The sequence below is a fragment of the Cyrtonyx montezumae genome, unplaced genomic scaffold (genome assembly GCF_038088225.1).
Source record: "Cyrtonyx montezumae isolate F1298 unplaced genomic scaffold, pur_monq_1.0 scaffold_3, whole genome shotgun sequence".
NCBI lineage: Eukaryota > Metazoa > Chordata > Aves > Galliformes > Odontophoridae > Cyrtonyx > Cyrtonyx montezumae.
In genome coordinates this window covers 148,153,629-148,176,637 of record NW_027072034.1, presented here as the reverse complement: position 1 = coordinate 148,176,637, position 23,009 = coordinate 148,153,629, and the positions used below count along the sequence as shown (strand labels likewise).

Here is a 23,009-nt window from a genome sequence, read left to right as displayed (position 1 = left end):
AGGTAACTCTCCATACAGTATTTTCAGAAACATAATCAGGAGTCTGTAAAGAACTGGACACAAAAGGAGAAAAGCTTTTCGTTCACTATAGCTTTCTTCATTTTCAAGAACAGTGCCCTGGAACAAATGATTGCTGCAGAGCTGCCTTTGTAAAGCAGACCTGCCTCATGGGCGACCTGGCATGCCTATGGAAAGCCACAGAACAGCCATTTGCTACAGCACTTCTGCACTCAGCGTGCCTTACCAGTCCTGCGACTCAGTGCTGTCATACCATTAGTACTCACCTACTTCATGACAAAAAGATCTACCCTTGTCACTGGAAATTCTCCCAAATCTAAAAGCCATACCTTTAGTTCAGTTCAATGTTCAACACACTGTCACTACCTTAAACTGAAATCCTACAAAGTTTTATACTACATTAGAACCCAGAATCTGGCATTGCAAAGAAAACAATAACAAAAACAAACAAAGCTATGAAAGACAGTGTCATACCGTCAGGCATGAAAATTCATTTGTATCACAAAAACATCAGCTCCTGTATTTCTTGCAACCCTGTATGAGTCTTCTATACACTAAGGAAAGGCAGATCACTAAAACAACAGAAACAGGATGCCTTCATTAGCTTTGAAATAAGATGGAATGCACCCAAAGTGACAGAAGTGAACTGCTATAGTACCGAGAGAACTTCCCTACAGATGGATAATCCTCATGGATAAATAAACTACCAGACATCGCTACAGCTAATCTTATAGTTTAGATTCATACCGAGTAAAACAAAACGTCTTAATGTAACAATGTGGGTTGCATTTTAAAATTGTTTGGTCATCAGTACAATGTACTGTTTCTAGGAATGCAAGATATTTTTATTAGGCAGCCAGCTGCAGACATTGCTGGAAGTTAACGACATTAAGTTCCAAAAGAAATAACCCTGGGAAAATTACAATTCTGCAGATGCCTTAAAAAGTTTCTCCAGCACATGAATGAAATCTCTGTTTGAACGGTAGAAGTCAAAGAGTTTTGATGCTCAATTAAAGGAAATAGCGGTTTCATTGTAAGGTATCTTTTCATTCTATTAAAAACTGCTTTTGCTGTAGTGCCTGGGATCTGGTCCCCATTTACAGGAAGGCACTGCTGCAGTGACATAGTCAAAATAATCTTAAAAAAAGTGGACACTGAGCAACTGCTCTGAAAGGATTACCTCCCTGTGAATAACACTACAGAAATAGGGGCTGAGCAGCAGGGCAGCTTAGGGCCTGCATGGCCCCACACAGACCACCAGGCCCCCACCAGCAAATGTTCACTCTGGAGGTGGAGTGGGCACGCTCCTACCTCTGCTGAACATGAGAGGCAGTGAAACAGATCAGCAGCTCACCCCTTCCTGCTGTAGGGTGAGCATCGGTGCAGTTATATGAAAATTCCCATTGCCTTCACTAATGTAAAGCAAATACTGAATGACTTCCTCACATATGGGTGCTGATGCACCCCACCTCAACACAGGTAAGCCTCCATTTCTATGTCTGTGCTGTGTGATGGCATATGGAAAGCCCACACACTAAATAGTCTAACTTTTTGCCATAGTACTGATACTACATGATATTTCAACATTATTCCTTTTGACACAGAAAAAAAAGTATTTTAAGCCATAGCACATTTCTATATACAATAATAAATACTGTAGTTCTTCAAATTAAACTATTTATTAATTACAAGTTTATCCAGCGACACTTATGCATATTTCTAGATGATCTAAACAAAACGTATCATTCTTAACAAAAAGCCAAGTTTAGTTTTTGTAAATAGGCGCACTTAATTTTTTCACCAACAAAAACACAAGATGCTTCCAGATTTCCCAAAGAATTCCACCTGCCAGTGACGTGAACCAGAATTGTAACACAGCCTGCAATCCCAGTGATCAGCTGGGATCAAAGGAGGCTCAGAGGAGACCTATTGCACTCTACCACTTCCTGAAGGAGGTTGTGGTGAGGAGGGGGTGGGCCTCTTCTCCCTGATAAATAATGACAGGACGAGAGGGAATGGCCACAAGTTGCGCCGGGGAAGATTTGGATTAGACCTGAGGAAACATTTTTTCTCTGAAAGAGTGGTCAGGCACTGGAATGGCCTGCATAGGGAGGTGGTTGAGGCACCGTCCTTGAGCACCATTGAGGCGCCGTTCAAGAAGCGTTTAGATGAGGTGCTCAGGGATTTGATTTAGTAGTTGGGTAGGGATAGTGATAGGAGGATGGTTGGACTAGATGATCTTGTAGGTCCTTTCCAACCTTATGAACCCATGAACCTATGAACCCAGGGTGTTGTTACAGCAAAGCCCAGCAGGCTCCAGCCCCTGGGCAGGGAAGGAGCAGTGCTGGCTTAGCACTGTGGCCACTCAGCCTTGTCAGCACTTAGGAAACCCACATAGAAGTTCTTGGCACAACCCCTTTGGACTCAGATCCCCAAACCATTTCTCCCAAATCAAACCTTGCTGACTGAAGGCATCCCAAGGGAGCCAGCTGTACACGGCATGCCTGCAGTGTACCCATGGTCCTCCTTCAGCCTGGAGGACGGTAGATCAAGGACAGCCATTATTTAATGAAAAACAGACCTCTTCCAAACTAACAGGCAACTGGAACATCATGAAGACCAGCTGGTGACTGACCAGTGTGGTGCAGCTGAAAGTGAGCTTTAAAGGAAACTGAATGTCAAAAACAACAACAGCAAAGCTACACAGGTATAACCAGCATAAGGCAGCACTCCTGCTGCCTCATCCACAGAAAAGCACTGTGTAAATGTGTTATGTGCATTATGTGAATGCACTAAGAATTTGAAAAGAAAGGGAAGGGAAAGAAGAAAATACAAAAAGAAGCAGGTTCAGAAGGGAAAAATCCTGCCTTAAAAAACCCAGCATGAGCTGCAATACAAATGCCAGAAGTGAGCAGCTTCCTCTGACAGTGAAGCAAGGCTGCAAGCCCTTCCTCTGTTGCAAGTCCGTGCTTCCCTCTGTACATGCTGGTGGCAACAGCATCAACACCAACACCAGCAGCAGCACAGGCATGCATGCATTAAACACCCCGTACTGGAATTACGTACATCCAGCAGTAGAGGAGATATGTCTGAATGAGACATTCAGCTTCTTGCTGCCTGGACTGCCCACTAAGGTTATTTGTGACAAAATATCCTATAACTTATAATTTATACTGCACAACTTAACTGAATGTGAGCTTTCTTTTTTGTGAGCAGAAGCTGAACAGCATTTTGCAGAATGCAAAATGACTGCTCTAAAATCTAGAACAAAAATAGCAAAAGCTACCTTTGCATCTCACATAACTCCATAAATATGCTTTACAAAATGGAGTTAAACAAAGCTTTGCTATGTAGCAATTCCCTTTACAGACATAGAATGCTCAGGTCAGACCTTCTGTTAGCTGAGTGTTAACACAGACACATAAAGTTTCAGATGATTATGTTAATTAATCTTTGAGGCCATAAGTGAATTTTCAAGCAGATTTTCTCAAACTTGAAAACAAAATGAAGCAAAATATTTAGTAATGGACTCCTCAAAATCACACTGGGGAAGACTGGAGTGGACTAAATTTAATATTCGCTGAAGCTGAGAAGGAAAATCAGCAAAAGAAAGGTGTGATGTGGTGAAGCAGCAGAGATGACAATTTTGGTCAGTTATAAACAGGCAAAAGTGTCACCTGTTTTACTCACTTTCCAACTGATATTGTGCAATCCTGCCTAAAGAGATTTAGCTCGTGTATGTATATTCTCTTGTCATTAAACAGTTCTTTCCAACATATACTCCAACTTTCCTTTAACATTAAAGACTTGCCATGTTTTATCTTTTGTGATGTATGTGTCCAGAAAAATGAAATGAAATTAATCTGCATTAAATGTCAAACTTAAAGAAACAAAAACAAGGTGCAAGGCAACTCTACTGCAGTCACATTAAACTAAGACTCAGTTTAAAAACTGGAAAGATTTGTTTTATAAAATGGAACCAAAGCCCAGGATCTGAACTGAAATGAAAATAAAGAGGCATACACATTACTCAGTGAATAGCTGATGGCTGTAGCAAAGTTTTGCACCGAGATGGCCCATACCAACTGTTTTCAAGAACTCCCTAATTGGGGATTGATATTCAAGATACAGTAGTGATCTTTAAACTATAAAATGTGTGAGACATTTCCGAGTTTCTTTCTCAAGGTTGTGAAAATGATGCTGGATACAAGTGAAGAAGTCAACATAACATGGACTGGATACAAAAACATCCCGAGGGACATCTCTGCCTAGTTTCCTTAATAAACAAAACAAAACAGAGCAAAAACCTCTGCTAAGTATGTCCCCTGCTTCGGCATTTTTGTTGATTTCTCAATTCTCATCCTTTTCCAGTTACAGACAAGCTGGTTTTGGTCTGACTGGGTCCAGCAGGCCAGGTAAAGCTGACTGAAGCAGCGGAGATGTAGGCCAAGGAAGAGAAAAAAAAACAGAAATACTCCAGATCTTCCCAGGTCGGACAAGACACTAGATGAAGTTGTCACCACTTACAGAAGTCCAAGTGAGGAAATGCAAATTGCACCACTGGAGTTGTGTTACACTGCTGTGTATGTCCTCCCTCTACTCCTAGCATTTTTTAAAAATCATATCTTTTTTAATTATTAATCTTTTTTTTTTTTGTCCTTTTGGCAAAAGAACCACCTGACCTTGTTAGGACAAATGTTATCAGACAAGTGGGGTATTATCATGTCATGTGCTAGAGAATATTTAACTTGGTGCACGTATAGCCCATGGATCTCCACTCGACAGGTTGACTGGACACCAGCTGCACTACAACGAGACAGAACGAACAGGAAGGGAACACTGAGTCCTTGTCAACCAACCCAAGGCTGATAACTGCTGTCTGAGCATCCTGACTGTCCCCAAAGTTATTTTATATTCAGGATGTGGCAGTAGTTTTCACTGATCCAATAATACAGAGACTTTTTTTTTTCCAAATATCAATTTGTAATTCTCTGAGGATTCTGTAACTGGCTTTATTTTTCTTTAAGATCCCCTCAAATTTGAAGGGTAAATTAGATGTCCCACATCACACATAACTGTTCCGATCTCTGGACTACTGGGTACAGGAACTGAAATCATCTTGTAAACCTACTCCATTTCCTCTGTTTTTACTTCAATCTTCTAAAAGAGATTTCAGCTCAGGCCAAGTGGAACACTGCCTACCAGCATGAAATTCTCATGAAAGGAGAGAAAAATTAGTTATACTCAAGCTGCTTCCTTAACATGAAAGACCTGTGTTTTCTTCTTCAGCAAGCTCAATTTTTTCCAAGCTCATTTACACAAGCATTGACAATAAATTGCTCCCTAGTAGTTATTCCAGAATTAAAGCTACCGTTGCAGTCACGGTGCAACAGCTTGATCAGTTAATATGTAAATAAATATTCACACAAATGTATGCACGCACAAGCACACACAGAAATGATATTTGCTTGTTTCCTAGTCCTGACAAAAGACTTTGATGGTTCAGAAGGTTTGGGGCTGTTCTGTGGAACAGAACAATAATGCTGAGATCCCATCTTGAACGAAAGGACTTGGACTGACAGAGTGGCTGCAAAGCAGGCTGGCAAACACAAACTAATGCCATTCGTCCAGAAGCTACCAGAACTTGCAAACACAGTTTCTGAGCTTCCAACCTTCAAGCAAAGCCTCTCACTGAAAAGTCTCTTGTACTGAAGTTCAGAAGATAACATCCATGTTTGGGAGAGCACAAATAAATGAACAGCAGCAAGTCTGAAATGTTCCCAGGTCAGAGTGGTAGAAACTGTATGAAGGAGTCAAATTAGTAAATGTACAGGTAAGTATAACATACCGGGAAAATGTCAATGTAGTTATGAGTCACAAACGTACTGGAAGACATACATGAACGTGTGGACTTGAGAAATACAATAAATGCTGTCTACTTAAATTTCTAAGTGTAACAAAACTGTATTTGTGTTTCTTAGGGGAAAGATAGCTGCCATGGAATGGGAAGGAGGATCCCAGCCCTATCCCCCAAAGGCAAGCTAACTATCTACTAGGCAAGAAGAGGGTGAAGATGGTCAGTTTTCTCAGAGTTTCGCCAGTGGCATGCAGAAAGGGTCTGCATTAGGGCCAGAACTATTCAACATACTCAGAAGCAATTAAAAAAGAAGGTGGTTAGCCAGAGAACAAGATCTTCAGTATATAATTACTCAGAGAACTAAAGATAAAAATCAGCAGATTGCAGAAAGACCTAATGCTGCTGAATGGTGTAATAAAATAGTAAAAGAAATTCAATGCAAAGAAATGTAAAGTGACATGGCATAAAAAACAGAAGACATGGATGAACAAATTCTTAAATTTTGAATACAAAATGATGGTCTCAATTATTATTACAGAGTAATGAGATACTGGTCTTGAAATTATCATCTCAGTGTTTTGTAGCGGTCAGATGCTAGTTAAGAAATATGGCATGTGATACCACTGCTTCCCTCCTTTCAAAAATGGTTTAGGAGAGCTGATTCAGATCAAAGACGTGGCAAGGACACAGACAGTCTCTACTAGAGTGACAATTAAACAGATGTGAACTTGTCAAACTAGAAAAGCGATGACAGAGCAGGGTTATGATACATATTTGTAATGAAGGTGGACAGGAAGTGACTGTTTGCCTCTGGGCAGCAGGTTCAAAACAAAGAGAGGTATTTCTTCTCACAGTCTACAGCTACGTTTTGAGTATCCGCTCTGCAGGACCGTTTAAATTTTCATTTAGTTCAAAAAGCAGTGTGGTCATTCGAGTACAAACTTCTCCTGTATTGCAGCTAATTCCTGCATCAAGGCTGAAATGGCATCAAACCAGTTATTAGTTAATGGAAAACAAAAAAACCCACAACCTTGGGATTGAAAACATGCTGTCCTGCACTGTGCTGCTCTCTGCAGCTTTAAGTGTCTGGGTCTGACCACACCTTTCCTGCCCATGCAAAAACGCTGAGATGCTTTACTACTCACTTCAGCATTTCTACTGAATGCATCTGGCCCTAAACAATAACGAAAAGGTTTACTTAAACTATTTCTTTGTTTTCCTAACCAACTTCAAAAAGCACAATTTTTACAGTTATCTTATAGCTTTTAGCTACCCAAAGTCATGGAATGAGATGCATCTGCCTTCAGACAGATCTGGGCATACACAGTGGTACTGTCAGGGTGAGAAAGCTTAAAGCACATGCAAGGATATACCAGACTGTATCTTTCATACAGTCTGATCACCAAGCACAAACTAAATCAATTTGAACAAGCATAATCTACACAGACCTTTTCAGTATTTCTAGCCAGTTACTGGGCCACATTTCAGCTTACACAGATGTATTCCTGCTTCAGTATTTTGAGATAAAAGCTGTGGGAAGAATGAGACTCTTCCCTGCCAATCCTTCTCCTAACAAGCTGAATAAAGAAATCAAGCAGTTTGCAATCAGCAATCACAACCCCCTAAAACAATATTAAAATAAAATTTTCTAGTTGCATAATTAGTAATCCACAATACTGATGATGTACTCTTGAAAAGAATAACTCTGGGCAACACATTATTTACTCCCTTGGAATAAAGTGGTAGCAGTAGTACAAAATAATGGTAGATTAACACTCATCTTAAACATATTACTCATATTTTATGTAAGTATGGTATTGGTTATACTTCACAAGATACAGAGCAGACACTAAGCATGATAAGAGATTATTTTCTCAGAAACAGGAAGTCTGTCCCAAAAAAAAGGGGGAAAAAAGTCTGTTATTTCCTGGAATGCTAGTCAAAGAAAATGTTTCCCATTAGCAGCATCAGTAGTCTAACAAACATAAATAGCTAGTAGGCAGATTTCCTCAATTTTATTTATTTGTCTAAACAATTGGTAGATTTAGGTGCAGGAAGCTAAATCTGGCATTTGAATTTAAATCCTAATCAAAATATGTATCTAGTGAGGTGAATAAGTTGCCCCTCACCGTTTGCCTAATATACTTTGATTAGTTCTCATTATGTCCTGTAGAAGCTGATTGATTACTCTATCCAGATAAATGCAACAATTTTATTTTAGAAACAGAATCCTGCCGTGCTTCTAACCTATCTGTAATGATAAAATACATTTTAGAATGTCTAATTCAATATTTTTAGATTTTAATGACAATTATTACATTAATACCACTAGTTAAATAGAAGAACATTAAACTGTTAAGATAATTACATGAATCACTGCAGGACTGGGAAATGGGAAACACTCAGAAGAGTTTAATTTATAGCTGAAATGATGAGAATTTTAAGTACAGTGTTTTATGCATGCAAACAAAATGTTCTGAATAGATGTGGCTCTAGTCAGGTACCACAGTTTTACAGAATAATGTGCCGGTTACAATGGGATGATCTGAGGCATCCTGACCTGGGCAGCCACGCAGGCCTGCACTGTGACTGAGATCCCATGGCCTCCTGCCAGTCCCAGAGCCAGCTCTGCAAGAAATTCCTGATGTGAGCATATGAGAAACTACATATAACAGTTGGAAAACTAACTAGACCTAAAATGGTCAGGGAACTGCTAGAAGCCATCGTCGCTGGGCAGGCTTGTATGCAGACCAGACTTCTACAGAACTGAAATGGAACACCACTGGGTTGTGACTAATCCAGGTGTTAATTACCTTCTGTAACGCAGAAACACAACTGAATGCGTCAACTTTCAAAAAACAACCCCACCCAAATAAACCCACCACATCTTCCTTGTCTGATCACAGGCTGGATAAACAGAACAACAGGAGCCTTGCTCCCCAGACTTTGGAATACACTGAAGAAGCAATGACTTTCTGTCTGGGCCTTTGGCAAACCCAGATTCCACAGCAAATGTACCTTCTGAACAGTGAAACATAACATGATATAAAATAGATTTATTCTTGATCACGTTTAGCTCACCAAAACACTTCAAAACAGTGAATTCAAAAAGCTCTTAATTTGAACTTTACCTAGGAATAGGACTGTGGAGTCAGTTGTTTGTTTTTTGCTTCGATAGAAGCAAACACCACCAACACACCCCTCAAAGAAGGGAGACATCCACTTTCCTCAGCCCAGGAAAAGCACACTATGGAAAACTTAAGCCCAAATGGCTCTGCTTTTGATTTTGGCAGGTTTTCACAGGCTATGACTGCACACTTTCACTATATCTTTCCCCTCTCCCTCACTATGACACCCCCACCCTTCCATAAGTGCAGTAGTTGGGTGAACAAGGCACTAAACTCAGCTGGGTAAATTATAGTACGTAGGAGATTAAACTTAAGCCTAATGCTACAGTCAACCTTCAACAGCTGAGTGCTATAAATGGACACTCCTTAAAAGAAATCCTTATTGGTTACTATTTAAAACTACATCTCTTATTAAAATCTCAACCGAAAGAAATTACAAGTTATATGCATCTCCATCAATGCCATGACAACACCATCCAGTTCAAGAATGCACCGTATCATTTAACACAATTTACCTGAAGTTTAAAAAAAACAAAAAGGTTCACTAATGAAATATTATCAAAGATTACATTATGAAAAAAGAGAATTGTTATCATTATAAATTATCTTAGGTGTAAACATGAACAATAAACTTTCAGTGCATTTAGAAGCCTAGTGCCATAATTACTGTGTTTATCTACTTCCTCTGTAGGATTCTTTGAGACTGTAAACTTACAGCACAATCAAGGCATTGTAAAACCAAAACTTAATAGAGTGAGTTACGGAACAGATATCGATGTTTTAGTTTCAGATTTTTCAATTTAATTTGTAGATCCAGAAATAGGTAAGGGATATGGGGGGAAGGTCACTATGCTGAATAGCAAGTGCACACATGCATAGCATTCTGTTCACTGCTGAATGTCATCATCTTTTATATACACTCTCCAATGTACAATCCCTTGAGAGTTCAACATTGCCAAAACATTCCTGCTTTCTCATTTGAAGTATCTCTCAAATGTGTATAAACTTTCAATGACTGGCATGCAGAATCACAGAATCACCAAGGCTGGAGAAGACCTCCAAGATCATCTACTCCAGCTCTCCACCTACCACCAGTATTTCCCCACTAAACCACATCTCTGAGTACAACATCTAAACGTTTCTTGAACTCCTCCAGAGATGGTAACTCCACCACATGCCTGAGCAGCCCATGTGAGTGTCTCACCACTCTCAGAGAAGTAATGTCTCCTAATGGCCAACTTGAACTTCCCCTAGCACAATTTGAGGCCATTCCCTCTTGTCCTGCCACTGCTTACCTGGGAGGCCAATCCCCACCCTATGTAGGTTGCAAGAGTGAATTTTTGAAGTGCAGAAGTTTTCTGACAGCACTTGTGAGCTTTCTACTCACACTACTCACTGACCTTCTATCTCTCTACATAGTTCTGTATCTGAACTTCTTTGTTTTAAGCTCTTCTGTGAACATTAACAACTATAACGAGGAAGGCAGTATAAGCAGTGGGACGATAGTAGAATAAAAAACAACTCATAAAATACTGCACTACTTGTTTGTAAGCAAGCAGGTAAGCAAGCCTGAACACAGCTCCATCATAAATTCACTTGCTAGACAGAAAAAAGAAAACATGACAAACTCCTTCCAGCCTTAAACTGGTCTCAGTGACCTACAAGGTGGAGACACATTTCTCAGTCTCTGCCACAGTCTGTCCCTTGGATCTAGATGTTAATCTCTACCTGCAGGATCACTTGGTCTGATACACCCCCAATGCAAAAAGCATTGCTTTATTGTGGCTTATGGTGTGTCCGGTGGTTAGAGCATTCTCCTCTCCTAGGAGCTGGAAGATGGGAGAGAAGCACCTAGGAGGTAAGGCTACTAAATCCACATAGCTTGATTCCTGGCCAGGTTATTACAGAGAAGGTAGGATTTTGTTTTGTTCTTTCTTCTTGAATGAATATAGCCTTGCAAATGCATCTTTCAATGAAAGATAATAATCTAATAATAATAAAGAAAGATTAATAATCTTCTCCAGAGCAAATAAAAAAAAACAAACCACCAGCTGTTCTGAATGAGTACAGTAGCTAATACTGAGGTGACCAACAGTTTCATGCATACAAGCAGCTAAGAATTCAAATCAACCAATGAATAAAAACCCTTAGGTCTTAAAACTAAAATTTACCTTTTACACATTTAAACACTTTTCTGAATCTGGACAGAGTCTGTCAGCAGTTATGATACATAGCTGCTCCCTCTGAGACAGAATTTGCATTTCTATACCTGTTCAGAATCCCAGGAACTGCTCTGACAGTCTTAAAAAAACAGCACTCCAAGAATATCTAGGGAAAATATGAATTCAGAATAATTATTTCAGTTTTGCCTTTGCAAGGGTAGCTTTCACCCTACCTGGATTGTCCATACAACAATGTACTACTATTTAAGTTCTATGGGAATGGTGCAGAAGATGGCTTGTAGCCTCAGTTTCACAAGGACTGGTGCTACACTGGACCCACAGAACTTTCAAGGACGAAGAACTGACCTACATCACCTGCACACAGCGCTGCAGGAACTATGGCTAAGATGTTCACTACAGACAGGAAGCAGAGAGCTATGCCATTGGCTGCAATTTGGTTTGGAGAACCCAATTTCTGATAAAAAGAAAAAGCCAAAGCTAAAGTAAAGTTAAAGAGAATTTTTGTGTGCTTTTAAGCTGTAAGGAGTTTCCAATTTCAAGTGACAGAAATGAAAGTTGTGGAAAGAAAATTAGTGTATCTTATCCAATTGCACAAGTCAAGTTAAATGTACAAATACAGTGCATACAAAATATTCAAATTCCTTCTCTCCTCCACCTCATAAAAAAGAATACATGGATTCTTGCCAGCCCAGCTGTTAACGTTAAACAACTGTTGCTACATTTAATAAAAAGCGGGGGGGGGAATGAGGGTAATTTTCATCATTTTAGTTCTCTTATGTAGTGAAACCTAACCACAGGAGGTCCAGAAAGTTATTTGATAAACACAGACACCGTAGAACAAATTTTGATGAGGCTGTGAAAAAAATCACAGTAATAGAATGAAAATCACTCAAAATGTCATTGTCATTGAAGGGCACAAGAATGCTTCCTTTGATAAAAGATCAAGTGCAATGGATAAAATATTATCATTTTTTAAAAACCCAAACAGGCGCACTTAAAAATATATAATAATAATGAAATTAACTGGAATAATTGAAAATCATATTCATATCAAAACTGAGAATAACCCAGCAAATGTGACAGCAATACCCCTAACAAAACCCTACAAACAATTTTTGCTGGTAGTGTTCTTGTTCATGTTAGAAAAACCAAGCACTATTATTCATACTGTAAGCTCAGTCTTCTTTAATTGTGGTTCATTAAATTGTAACACACAAATATTACGATGTAGATAGCTAGTCTGAGTAAATCAAAATACATAACTTCTCTTAGTAAAGTTATTTATATTCTTCTGTACTTCATTACTTTTTTGCTTGTTTCTTTTCAGTGATGCTTATATGACCAGACTGAAGGATCAAAAGGAAATAACAGTTTTCCAACTTTCATAAGGACATGAGTATGTCAACCCACAGATTTATAACCCAAGTAACAAAAATCAAGGGTAGGTTTTTTTTTTCTTTTTTAAGGAATAAGAATTTCCACTTCTTAATTAAAAGCCTATGTTAGAGCAAACTTAGAAAAAGGAAGTACAGATAGCAATGAACCTGCAATAAAGAAATAAACAGAGGAAGAGATCTTCATGGCCATTTTTCCTTGAAGCAAAATTGTTCCTTATATGCTACTACTTCATCAAATGGGGATCTTAACTATTCCATTCATTAAGATACCCTCCACTTTTCTTGATATTGTTCCAGAGTATGTTTGGAAACTTTCTTTGATGGTTATGCTGCAGTTACTGTTTCATTATTTCTTCATTATTTAGCTTGGCTAATTCAACACCTCCTTTCCCCCCTCTACTTTCAGCACTTTCTCCTCATTAACTTAATTCCTCACATTAGAAGAAAAAGCTAAGATGTTTTGACAAGCTCTCTGCTATTCCAGAGCTACCTTTTGTAAGATATTTTCCTTTCAAAAGGAAAATACCAAAGTTAACAAGTGTATGAGTGCAAGGAACACTTCTGAAAAAATAACCAGAACCATACGTGATGCTTTTTATTCTGGTAAAGGATAACACAGGATAAGAATATGAAGCTTTGCTGACTGGGGCTAAAAGAAAAAGAGAAACATCTCCTGGGAAATGGTACCAGCCCAGTCTTAACAAGCAACAGACAGACTACCACAGAATTTGAGATAAGTCATATGTCAAACACTTCAGCACAGGCTGCTACTCTAAAAAATCTTCTAGAAAACAGATATATTGGGGAAAACAAATAAAAAGCAAAGGCTAGGAACATTATGGTACTTCAGAGATAGTAAAGCATTACACTTTCAGTGTCCCAAAAATGTTCTACATCTTCATTGAGGTCAGCATTTGAGAACAAACAGTCTCAAAACTAAAATTCTCCACATGCCAATACACTTAGATAGGCTACAAGCAATCTAACTAGGCCAATGTCTCATTTCTAAGTGTTTAATGGAGAAATAAATACATGTTCACACATTAAAAAAATAACGAAGGTACTGTACCCACTGGAATTAGTTACTCTGTATCATATGTATATGAATTGTTTAATCCTTACAAATGGATGCAAACGATTATTACATAGGTATAAGGACCAGAAATTGCTCTTAATAATTCAGCATTTTTCTTAGAGGCATGGACAGGTCTAATACTATGCAATACTATGTTTATTACAGACTCACAAGTTCAGCAATTCAGTCCTCTAATTAGCCAGATCTCTTTTTTTTTTTTTTCTGATTTCTACTAGTCTAAGGTTGTATGACATACCGGCCTCCATTTAAGAAGCCTCAACTACAACCAGATTTCTCTCTTCTTTTGCTTGATAGTCCAGGAAGCAAACCCTTACAAGTTAAGCAACAACATCTGCTTCTCCAGTCTTCACAACTTCCCAGTGCCATCAAGGATGGCTGCCACATGTCTGAAATTAGAGACAAATGCAGCACTGGATCTTCTAACACTCTGGAGAAAGTCACATGCCATGATGGGCTCAAGAGAAGCATACAAGAGCCCAAATGTACACTAAATTAAGCATTCCAAATCAAACTCCAAAGCCAAGACTTTCAAGTTGCAATGCAGGGAAGCCTGAGACAAAAAGCACATGTCTGGCATGGATCTAAATCCTTACTGAGAGAATATGCACTGTGTCTTACCAGGAATTACAGTAACAAAACACTCTTTGCAGGAGATTCTGGGATATATTTTTACCAGTCCCTGTCAGTAGCAATAAAGACTCCACAAGATGCAGCCTTCAAGAGCCAAGAAAACAGTGGTGGCTTCTAATGCTTTCTCCTTTCATTGCCTTTGTTTCAACATTAAAGCTGCATTTCAAGACGTGAAATAATGTGTTTCACAGTGAATAGGATAGTCTTAAATAACCTCAAAGTCTACTGACTGAGGCCTTCAGTATCACTGAATTTACAGTTACACTGCTGCATGACCAAAGTAATTAGAATCTGATTAACAAGATGCACGTTTTAGATCTTAGCCATTTCTCCTGATTGTATGTTGGACAATGCATGTCAGTTACATAACATGTAGTAATTTGCAATAAATTTGTTTTAAAAATATCATTGTAATTTTTGGATAGCAGCAAAGACTGCCAAGAATGTTTTCTTCTAAAACTTCGGTTATATATGGTTAGTATATAACTTTACCTATTTCATCTTTAAAACAAAACAGACATACATTTAAAGCTCTTCTACATACTTTTCAGAAATATTCTTGTATACATTTCCTGAAATAAGTCTGACTACATTAAGTAGTTAAGTACATTAAATACAATCTTAAAGGGGTAAAACCTTTGGTCAATTATTTTCAATATTCTCAATCTCTTTTAATGCAGACTTTTGATTTAAAAGCCTTTATTAACCTTAGGGTCTTAAATCAAGTGATCCAGAATTTAACTCTCAATTGTTCGCTGTAAGAGGATTGTGAGAATAAAGTGAAAGGAACTGCATAAATACTGAAATGAAGGAGAAAATGAAAAAGGGACAATGACAGGCAACACACTAACACAAATGTTAACTGGTCAATTCCAGTAAGCTCAGAAAGTTCCTTCCAGCATGGATTACTTCACTCCCATATCTATATGAAATACCATTTTGCCCAGCTTGTTAGGTTTATTAGCTACTTTTTCCACAGCTTCTTTCAGTATCCTCAGTATTGTTTAAAGGACTTTTTGCCAACAAATTCCACCACCTCTGCTCTTTCTAGCAGTATTCAGAGAATGGTTGTTTTAACTACGTCATCCTGTACCAAATTTTGACAGATGACTAACTCAGAACACTAATCCAGCACATCACTTGTAGGAGTTCTGTATGGCTCCTGTGTGAAGACAGGCCCAACTTCATACTGCTCCTCGAGTCAGAAGGTCACGTCCAGAGGACAGCACAACTACAGAAGGCTCCAACAAGGAATTTTCAATAGAAATTAGTCAGAAATTCATCAGCACTTACTTTCTGGTTTATGACATACCTCTGTTTCATGCATGAATTCAATTTTTAATTTTCAACATGCATGCAATTGCTCCTGCTTGTCTGTTAGCAGTCCTTCCATACAAGCTCAAGGTAACATTTTTTAAACACTCCCTCAAAACACATATTTTTGCATTTTCCACTTACTGGGTTGCCTTGCTATTAAGACAGCTGAAGGGGACACAGGATTAACTGAAGCTATTCGTTGCTCAGAGGCAAGGAAAGTCTTGGTGGTTTTTTTTGTTTGTTTTGTTCTTCTCTTAACGTATTTCACTGATACCACCACTAGCTACCATTCCTAATTTTGCAATCATCTTCAAATTAGTTTGGTTAAACTGAATCTTTGGAAGATACATTTTAAAAACCTCATGCAAAGTGAGCCATTCCCATCACACTTTGCAAACCTTTAAAACAACAACAAACCAGAAACAAACCACTGAACAAATAACAAATAAACCACCATATAAATAATAAATAAACCAGACCTTGGGATGAAATTTTTTTTTTAGAGAATACTTGAGAGTAGTTTGTTAATCAGTAAGAAAAATTTCTAACCCAAGCTATTCTGCTTACAAATAAAAATTATCATCATATTGAGAAATAAGTATCTCCATATTTCTGCAGTTTCTCAAATGAACAGTTTTCAAGAGAATCTTGACAAATGTGATTCAACATGTCAAACACGTTAAAAATTAAGCCCTATAAGAAATATAATAAACCTGCAAGCACGTATGTATAAATCCCATCAGAAAACAAACCATCACAACATCCAAGTTCTAGCTAACATCAACCAACATCACTGGGTTGCCTTAATAAAAGACCATCCAATGTTATGTCATAATAGTTTTAGGCTAGCTAGTATCTAACCAACAGGATTTATTTGTTATAATAGCTTAATTTAGTATAAACAAGTTCAACTTGAAAAGCTCAGCTTCTAGGACAACTGATTTAACTTCCTTCTTTACATGAAACATGCTTATTTGAAGGCATTCCTGATATTTTCTGTGGAAAGAACACAAGATAACTGGAAAAGTATCTGCAATGCCTCTGTCACGACTGTATGCAACGACTCTTACGCGAACCATACGCTGGTTTGGCACTGTAATTCAGGAAAGAAAACATTCACTTACCGCAGTGCGACTGGAAAACCTGTGGCTTGACTACCTGATTGCAGATATTGCACACTACAAGATAGAAATCATCATGAGCTGGATAATGGCCAAATAAGTGCATATCTGTGGGAAAGTTAAAAAATATATACAAGAATTAGAAAATATGCTTTAAATAGATCTTAAGAAAAAAAAATTAAATACTGTAGGGCCACTATTGTCATATTAACTTACATAAAGCAAATTTACACACTGCTCCGTAACAGCTTATTACTGTGTTTAAGAGATTTTTTCCTCCTCAGGGTTTCAAGGTCCTATACTACAGCTGCGGTCACATTCCCTCAGTCTGAGTCAGAAGGCAGGCAGCAGTGCACACTGCCAAGAAGCGCACTGAACATTTCTGTGCTGGTCAGCTGTAGAAACAGCAGAAGAGTACGTCTTTTCACATCTCTTCAAAAAGATTCTTTCAGAAAAAACAGTGCATGAATTATATGCTCCGTGTTACAATATTCCAAGCTCAATTACAGATTGCTGCAGAAAGTCCCCTGCTTAAAAGCTGGCTGTAGCAGCCAAGGACAGGGATGCTACAACAGCCTAACACACAGTCAGGAATGCCATCCCTCTTTTGAGCCAGATATAACGACACAGAATTCCTTGTTCTTTGCAGATCTCCCTCCTTGTTCAATGTTTGGCTCCCTGAAAAAACTGGGAAGAGACAATGATAGTTAATGAGGTATTTCCCAGTGACAGCACAAGGAATTGCATGGAATCAGATGACAGGACAGTCACAGGATGACAGGCACTTGCCCCTCTCAGCTGAAACGTAGAATGCAACACACACATTCTTAAGCCATTACAAGCACAGAGTAAAATGGGCTTAAATTACTACTAAAGACCTCAGAGTTCCAACAGCAGTGACTCCACACTGCTATAACTTGAGAACGAGCACATGTGCTCAGCACCCGCATTTCAGCTTTGAGGGCAGTAACTTTAGCCATGATTAGTCCCATGATGATGCCACCAGAGCCAGCACTGCCAACAAAGGCACTGATGCATTAGGAACTGTGTCTCATTTGGGCCACACAGACCAGCAACACCTTTACTTGCTGTCAGTTAGTTCAATATGTTGCATCTTTAAGTAAAGATGTCACAAAATGGCATTCCAGCATTGCTCAGCAGCATCCCAAATCCACTATAGAACCTGCAAAAGTGCCTTCTGACTCGTACTGAAGCAATGTCCTGGACCTCTTAGCCAGGTACTTCTTCAACTGGAAGAGAAATGCAAAGATTCTCAGTGACGATAAACATGCATAACAGCAGCTGTGATTGATAACCATTATTTCTCCAACAGGTTTTTGATGTGCAAGTCACACTTTTATTTAATGGTAGCTATTTCTTTCAAAAAGTGACTTAAGCAAATGCATTATTTCATTAGTTCTTACCAAAAGTGAACATTTTGTCCCTAGCATTATTTTTTAAGTGATTCTGTCTGGCCTGTACTTCTGTGCAGGTTGCTTACAATGTTAGTACTTGCAGCCACGAAGCAGAAAACACCTTCAGGCCACAAAAGCCCCTCCTACTATTCAGGCAGCCCCACAGGCAGATCCAAGCAAGCTTTCTTGTGCACACACCAGCACTACTGACTCACAGATATTGTCCTTTGCTCTATTTCTATGTTACTGCTCTTACAAGGCTGACACCTGGCTGAAAGCTTGACTCATTGTCACCTCCTTGCAGCACTAGGCCTGGACCACAAGCAGGTGACTACAAATAACACACTCGAGGTAAATGTGAAGGACTGTAGTAGTTAAGTGTAACTACCTTGATCTGTTTGCTTTACTTCTTTCTTTTCATGCAATAAGTTAGTGGCCCATGTAAAGTGATCTTTAAGACAATTCTTACACAGTCAAAACCCCATTTCCAATCAGAACATACAAGTTCCCACTAACATTTAAAAACACCAATGAAATCAGTATTTCTCCAAAGTATAATATGATAAAAACTCCCAGCTCAAACCCAAGCATTTCACTACAGTTATAAAATATTTCTTTTTCTGTTGCTTGAATAGTCCAGTGACAATCTTGCTATGAAAAGACACAAGTTACCTTTTGCAAACACAGAGGATAAATAACAGTTACAACCTTTCAATGTAAAATTCTTTAAGTTGTACTTAGCCTTCACCGCTAGACTAGACTTTATACTAGACTTCATTATACCTAGCTCTGAAACATGTATGGTCTGGTTGGGTCTGAGTTTTCTGAAGTCTGTCCGTAGAGAATAACTTACAGAAATGCATACAGTATTGATACAGCAGAAACCTGACCAAGGTCACAGAATAAGAAATTGCATTAGTTCACAGGGTGACAGAATCATCTGCTTTTTTCCCCACCAGGAGTGGTCAAGTAGACAGAAGGGCAAGTTTGGGTACCTGCAAGCTCTCTGCAAACAGCAAACACTTTGATTTTTGCAATACTCAGGTAGCAGAAGCTGAGATGCAAAGATGCTGCATAGACATGCAAGACAGTGTACCAGAACAGTGCTGTGATGGACACAGCATCAGCATGCTGCACAGATGCAGTGCAAGGGTCTCCTGAAAGACAGTGCCTTGGAAGTTTTTTTCAGTTTGCAGATTCCCAGCAACAGTCAAGCGGAGGTAGAAATCTCCACTGTAAATAAGAGCCTTCTGATACCAAGTTGATGTTATTAGTCAAATTGGTCAAAACCACTTAAACTAATCAGAGGACTGAAGACCACAAGTTGAAAACTAGAAGCAGGAATCAGAATACATTAACCCTAATTGCTGTTAATTACAGCGCCTACAAAACTTTTATAAACAGCGATGTTCAGATTGGATTCCTTAAAAACTCCTTATGCAGGAATTTAGAGCAAAATTTCATCAAGACTAACCTAAGTAGTTCCACTGACGTTAAACAAGACTGGCACAAATCAATCTTCCTGATTAAACTCATGATTTGTAAGCACACACACACACATTTTATATAAATTATTTTTTAATTAAAAGCTGTACCAAGCATTAATATTGTCTTGCCAGAAATTCCTATCAGAGATTTATTTTATTAGGCATGACAGTATTACAAATATAATCCGTATCACAGAATTTAGAACTAAGGACAGGGACAGTACAAAATGAAAAAGGAAGCAGACAACATAAGCAGACATATACACAACCTTACAAGTTTTCTTTGTTTTTTAGTAAGAAAAGTTAGGTGTTACATCTACTCAAAGCAACCAGAACCAAAGCAATTGTTTGGACAACAATACTGTTCCTACACTGACAAACTAGATCTTTTTATCTGCAGCAAAAATGACAACAGTGTCTCCAAACAAAGATTTACCTTCTAGAGGCAACTACCTCACCTCCCTGGCTGTTAGCTGGGAGCACTGGCGACAATCTCCTCAGGAAGTTAGCTTCAGAGAAGAAAACAGCTCTTTCCAAAGTTAGTTCAGGAAAGATCTCTTCAGGAAAAAAGGTAACAACTTAGAAGAAGACAGCAGATAATCAGTAAATGAGGTAAGCAACTATCAAGTAATCACACAATGGCTTTGATTGGAAAGGATTTTAAAGATCATCTTGTTCTTAAGTAATACTAAACTCTGAAAGAATAGGGAGGGAACAAAAAGAGAAGGATTGTGATCAACATTTATCTTCCAACACTACTGGGTGTCCTCTAAAGGAGAAAGACAGACTGAAGCTGGCATCATTGCCCATCCTACTCTGGCATGGTGATCTCTAACGGAGCCTGCCATGTCTGTTGATACCAAGCATGGACAGAAGTCTTGCTAGAAAGTGAGCTACCTGACTAACAGGATGCAGAGCATCCCATATCATGTGAAAAATATGCAGGTAGGTGGAATCAGAGACAGTGAATGCTGACTGCAGGAAACCTGGCTTTCTCAGATTCAAATCTTAAACCAACTGTTACTGTGTAGACGCTTTGCTGTGGTTCCTGGGAAATGAATACAACTTCTGCTTGTAGTTTTTATATTACTAGCATTTGTAAACATAAAGACAGCTGTAGCCACATGGCAGTTTTGTAAGACATCAGCTTGGAAAAATGTACATTAAAAAGCACAAATGCCACAGAAGCAAAAGAAAATGTTGCTTCTGCAAGCTGTGGCAGGAACACCAAAATGCAGGTGCCAGATACAACTTTTTAACTTCTACAATGACACACAAAATAATTATTTTTAGTAACAATCAAAGCCAGATGACATATATGAAGTTCCTTCTCTGTTATTTATATAATTCATAATCATTTACATCCAGACATATAATAAAACACAAGCTAGAAATAATCTAAAACATTCTTCCCAAGCAGAATTAAGAGTGTTGTGACAGCAAGACCTCACAATATCGTGTGGGAAATTAGATTTTTAATGATGATCTTTTGCTATAAATTATACACACTTTAAACATTCTCTTATATATCAGTTGCTTCACTAAGTAGTCACACAAAGCCTGCTTTAAAAAAATATTAGTGATGTATATGTTGAAGAAGGGTGGGAGGAATGAGAAGGAATATTGCAGTCACACTGGTTTAAAACTAACAAAAGAATAGCTTAAAAAAAAAAAAACAGCAATGAAAAGAGAAACCAAACCCATGTGGAGCTGTGTCTAGAAATTTGTTCCAAAAGTAAAAAATCTCTGCAGCATTCAGAAATGGAGGGGAAAGAAATCTTTCAGTGCATTAAACTACTTTTACATTTGAGGTTACTTAATGAGCTAAGTAATTTGAAAGGTGAAATGAAGCTTGAAACTGAAACAAAGTAGTCTTCGGGTATCATTCAAACAGCAGCTAAACATGCTTGCATAGATACTGTAGTCTTAACTTAGCAATAAATGTCATGCTCCCTGCCTCAGCTTTATTCTCCCCACGTATGATTTTCCTTTGGTTTCCCCATTTTCATGAAAAAAAAAAAAAAAGGAAATCAGTATCAGTAATTAGCTATCCAGTGTCAATTGCATTCTACTCCTGGAAATGCTGGAGTCACAGTTGTAATTAATCATGGAATAATTTAAGGTGAAAGCGACCTCTGGATGTCATTTAGTCCAAGCCTCTGCTCAATTCATTACTAACTTCAAGGTCAGCACCACAAAGTAATGATCAAGCATTCTTTTCTGATGAAAAAAAAAAAAAAGGCAGACATGGCTGAAGTAACCATTACACTGAGGAAAATGTAAAAGTAAATATTCAGGACACAGCCAACACAGAACCAAATGCAACTGTCCTAAGCCCTGACCGAGCTGCTGTGGGTGTTAACACGGGGCAAAGGCTCTGCACTCTTAAAACCCAGGAGATTGATCAGAAGAAAATGGGAATATTGGACTTTTCACAAAACACTGATCAAGATGAAAAAAATGAAGGGACACCCACCCGCCTCACAGATAGAACTGACAAGTCCATGCAATAATAAGTCTCAGTGGTGACACCTTCAAACCAGACCAGTGACTATGGATGGTGTGTTGCATCCCAGCTTAGAGCAATCATGAGGATGTCAGCTATCCTAAAGAAGACTGGGAATTTTCCATTAATTACAGTTTATATAGGACATACTACCCAGGCAGTTTGAAAATCTGTCAAAGACAGAAGTGGTGACTTCTATTCCCAAAGTCTTCTAACAAATGAAGAAAATGTTCAGAATTGTTTCACAACAACAATCTGAAAAGACTCTAAAGTGAGTTCTGCTGACATTGCTATTTTGCATAACACACTACGCATAAAAAAAGGATAATGAGGGGGAAAAAAAAAAAGGAAAAAAGCTTTTCTTCCAGAATTCTGAAATTTATGAAATTTATGCAGGTTATTTACAATTTCAGCCTACAATAAGTTGGCAGCACAGGATTAGATTTGCCTGGGCTACCACAAGAATAATGCATGACAAGATACTGGAAAACAAAACACACACATTAAAAAGCATGCTGCACACCTACAGCACCAAGAAATCTCAGCTTTCTACATCTTACAGTAATGTAGATGATGAGGAAGCAGCTAGCACAATATTTTCCTCCTTGAAAACCCCACTTTTGAAAACATGTTCCTATGGAGGTCCTTACCTGCTGGGGCAGGCAGAAAACAGCTCTTGGGCTCTCAGAGTCTTTATTTCACTCTGTACAACACAGATGAAGTACAGCCCAACACAGAACAAACCAGTAATGCACCCAGCCACTCTTTTGTGTTTGCAAAGGCATTTGGTTTCTTCTCTAACAATCTTCTTTCTATAACACCGTATGACACTCTAAATAAATGTTATTTTGCAA

The 23,009-nt window shown here is 38.5% G+C and overlaps 1 protein-coding gene across 2 annotated transcripts in view; it reads right to left on the bottom strand.

The window, feature by feature from the left end:
• The window catches only part of ATXN7L1 (ataxin 7 like 1), a 103,661-nt gene that overhangs the window by 48,534 nt on the left and 32,118 nt on the right, over positions 1-23,009 (bottom strand). For both annotated transcript variants that reach the window (XM_065743614.1, XM_065743615.1), the window contains exon 3: positions 16,751-16,855. In XM_065743614.1, coding sequence (XP_065599686.1) covers positions 16,751-16,855 — 105 coding nt within the window. The remainder of the gene's footprint in view (positions 1-16,750; positions 16,856-23,009) is intronic.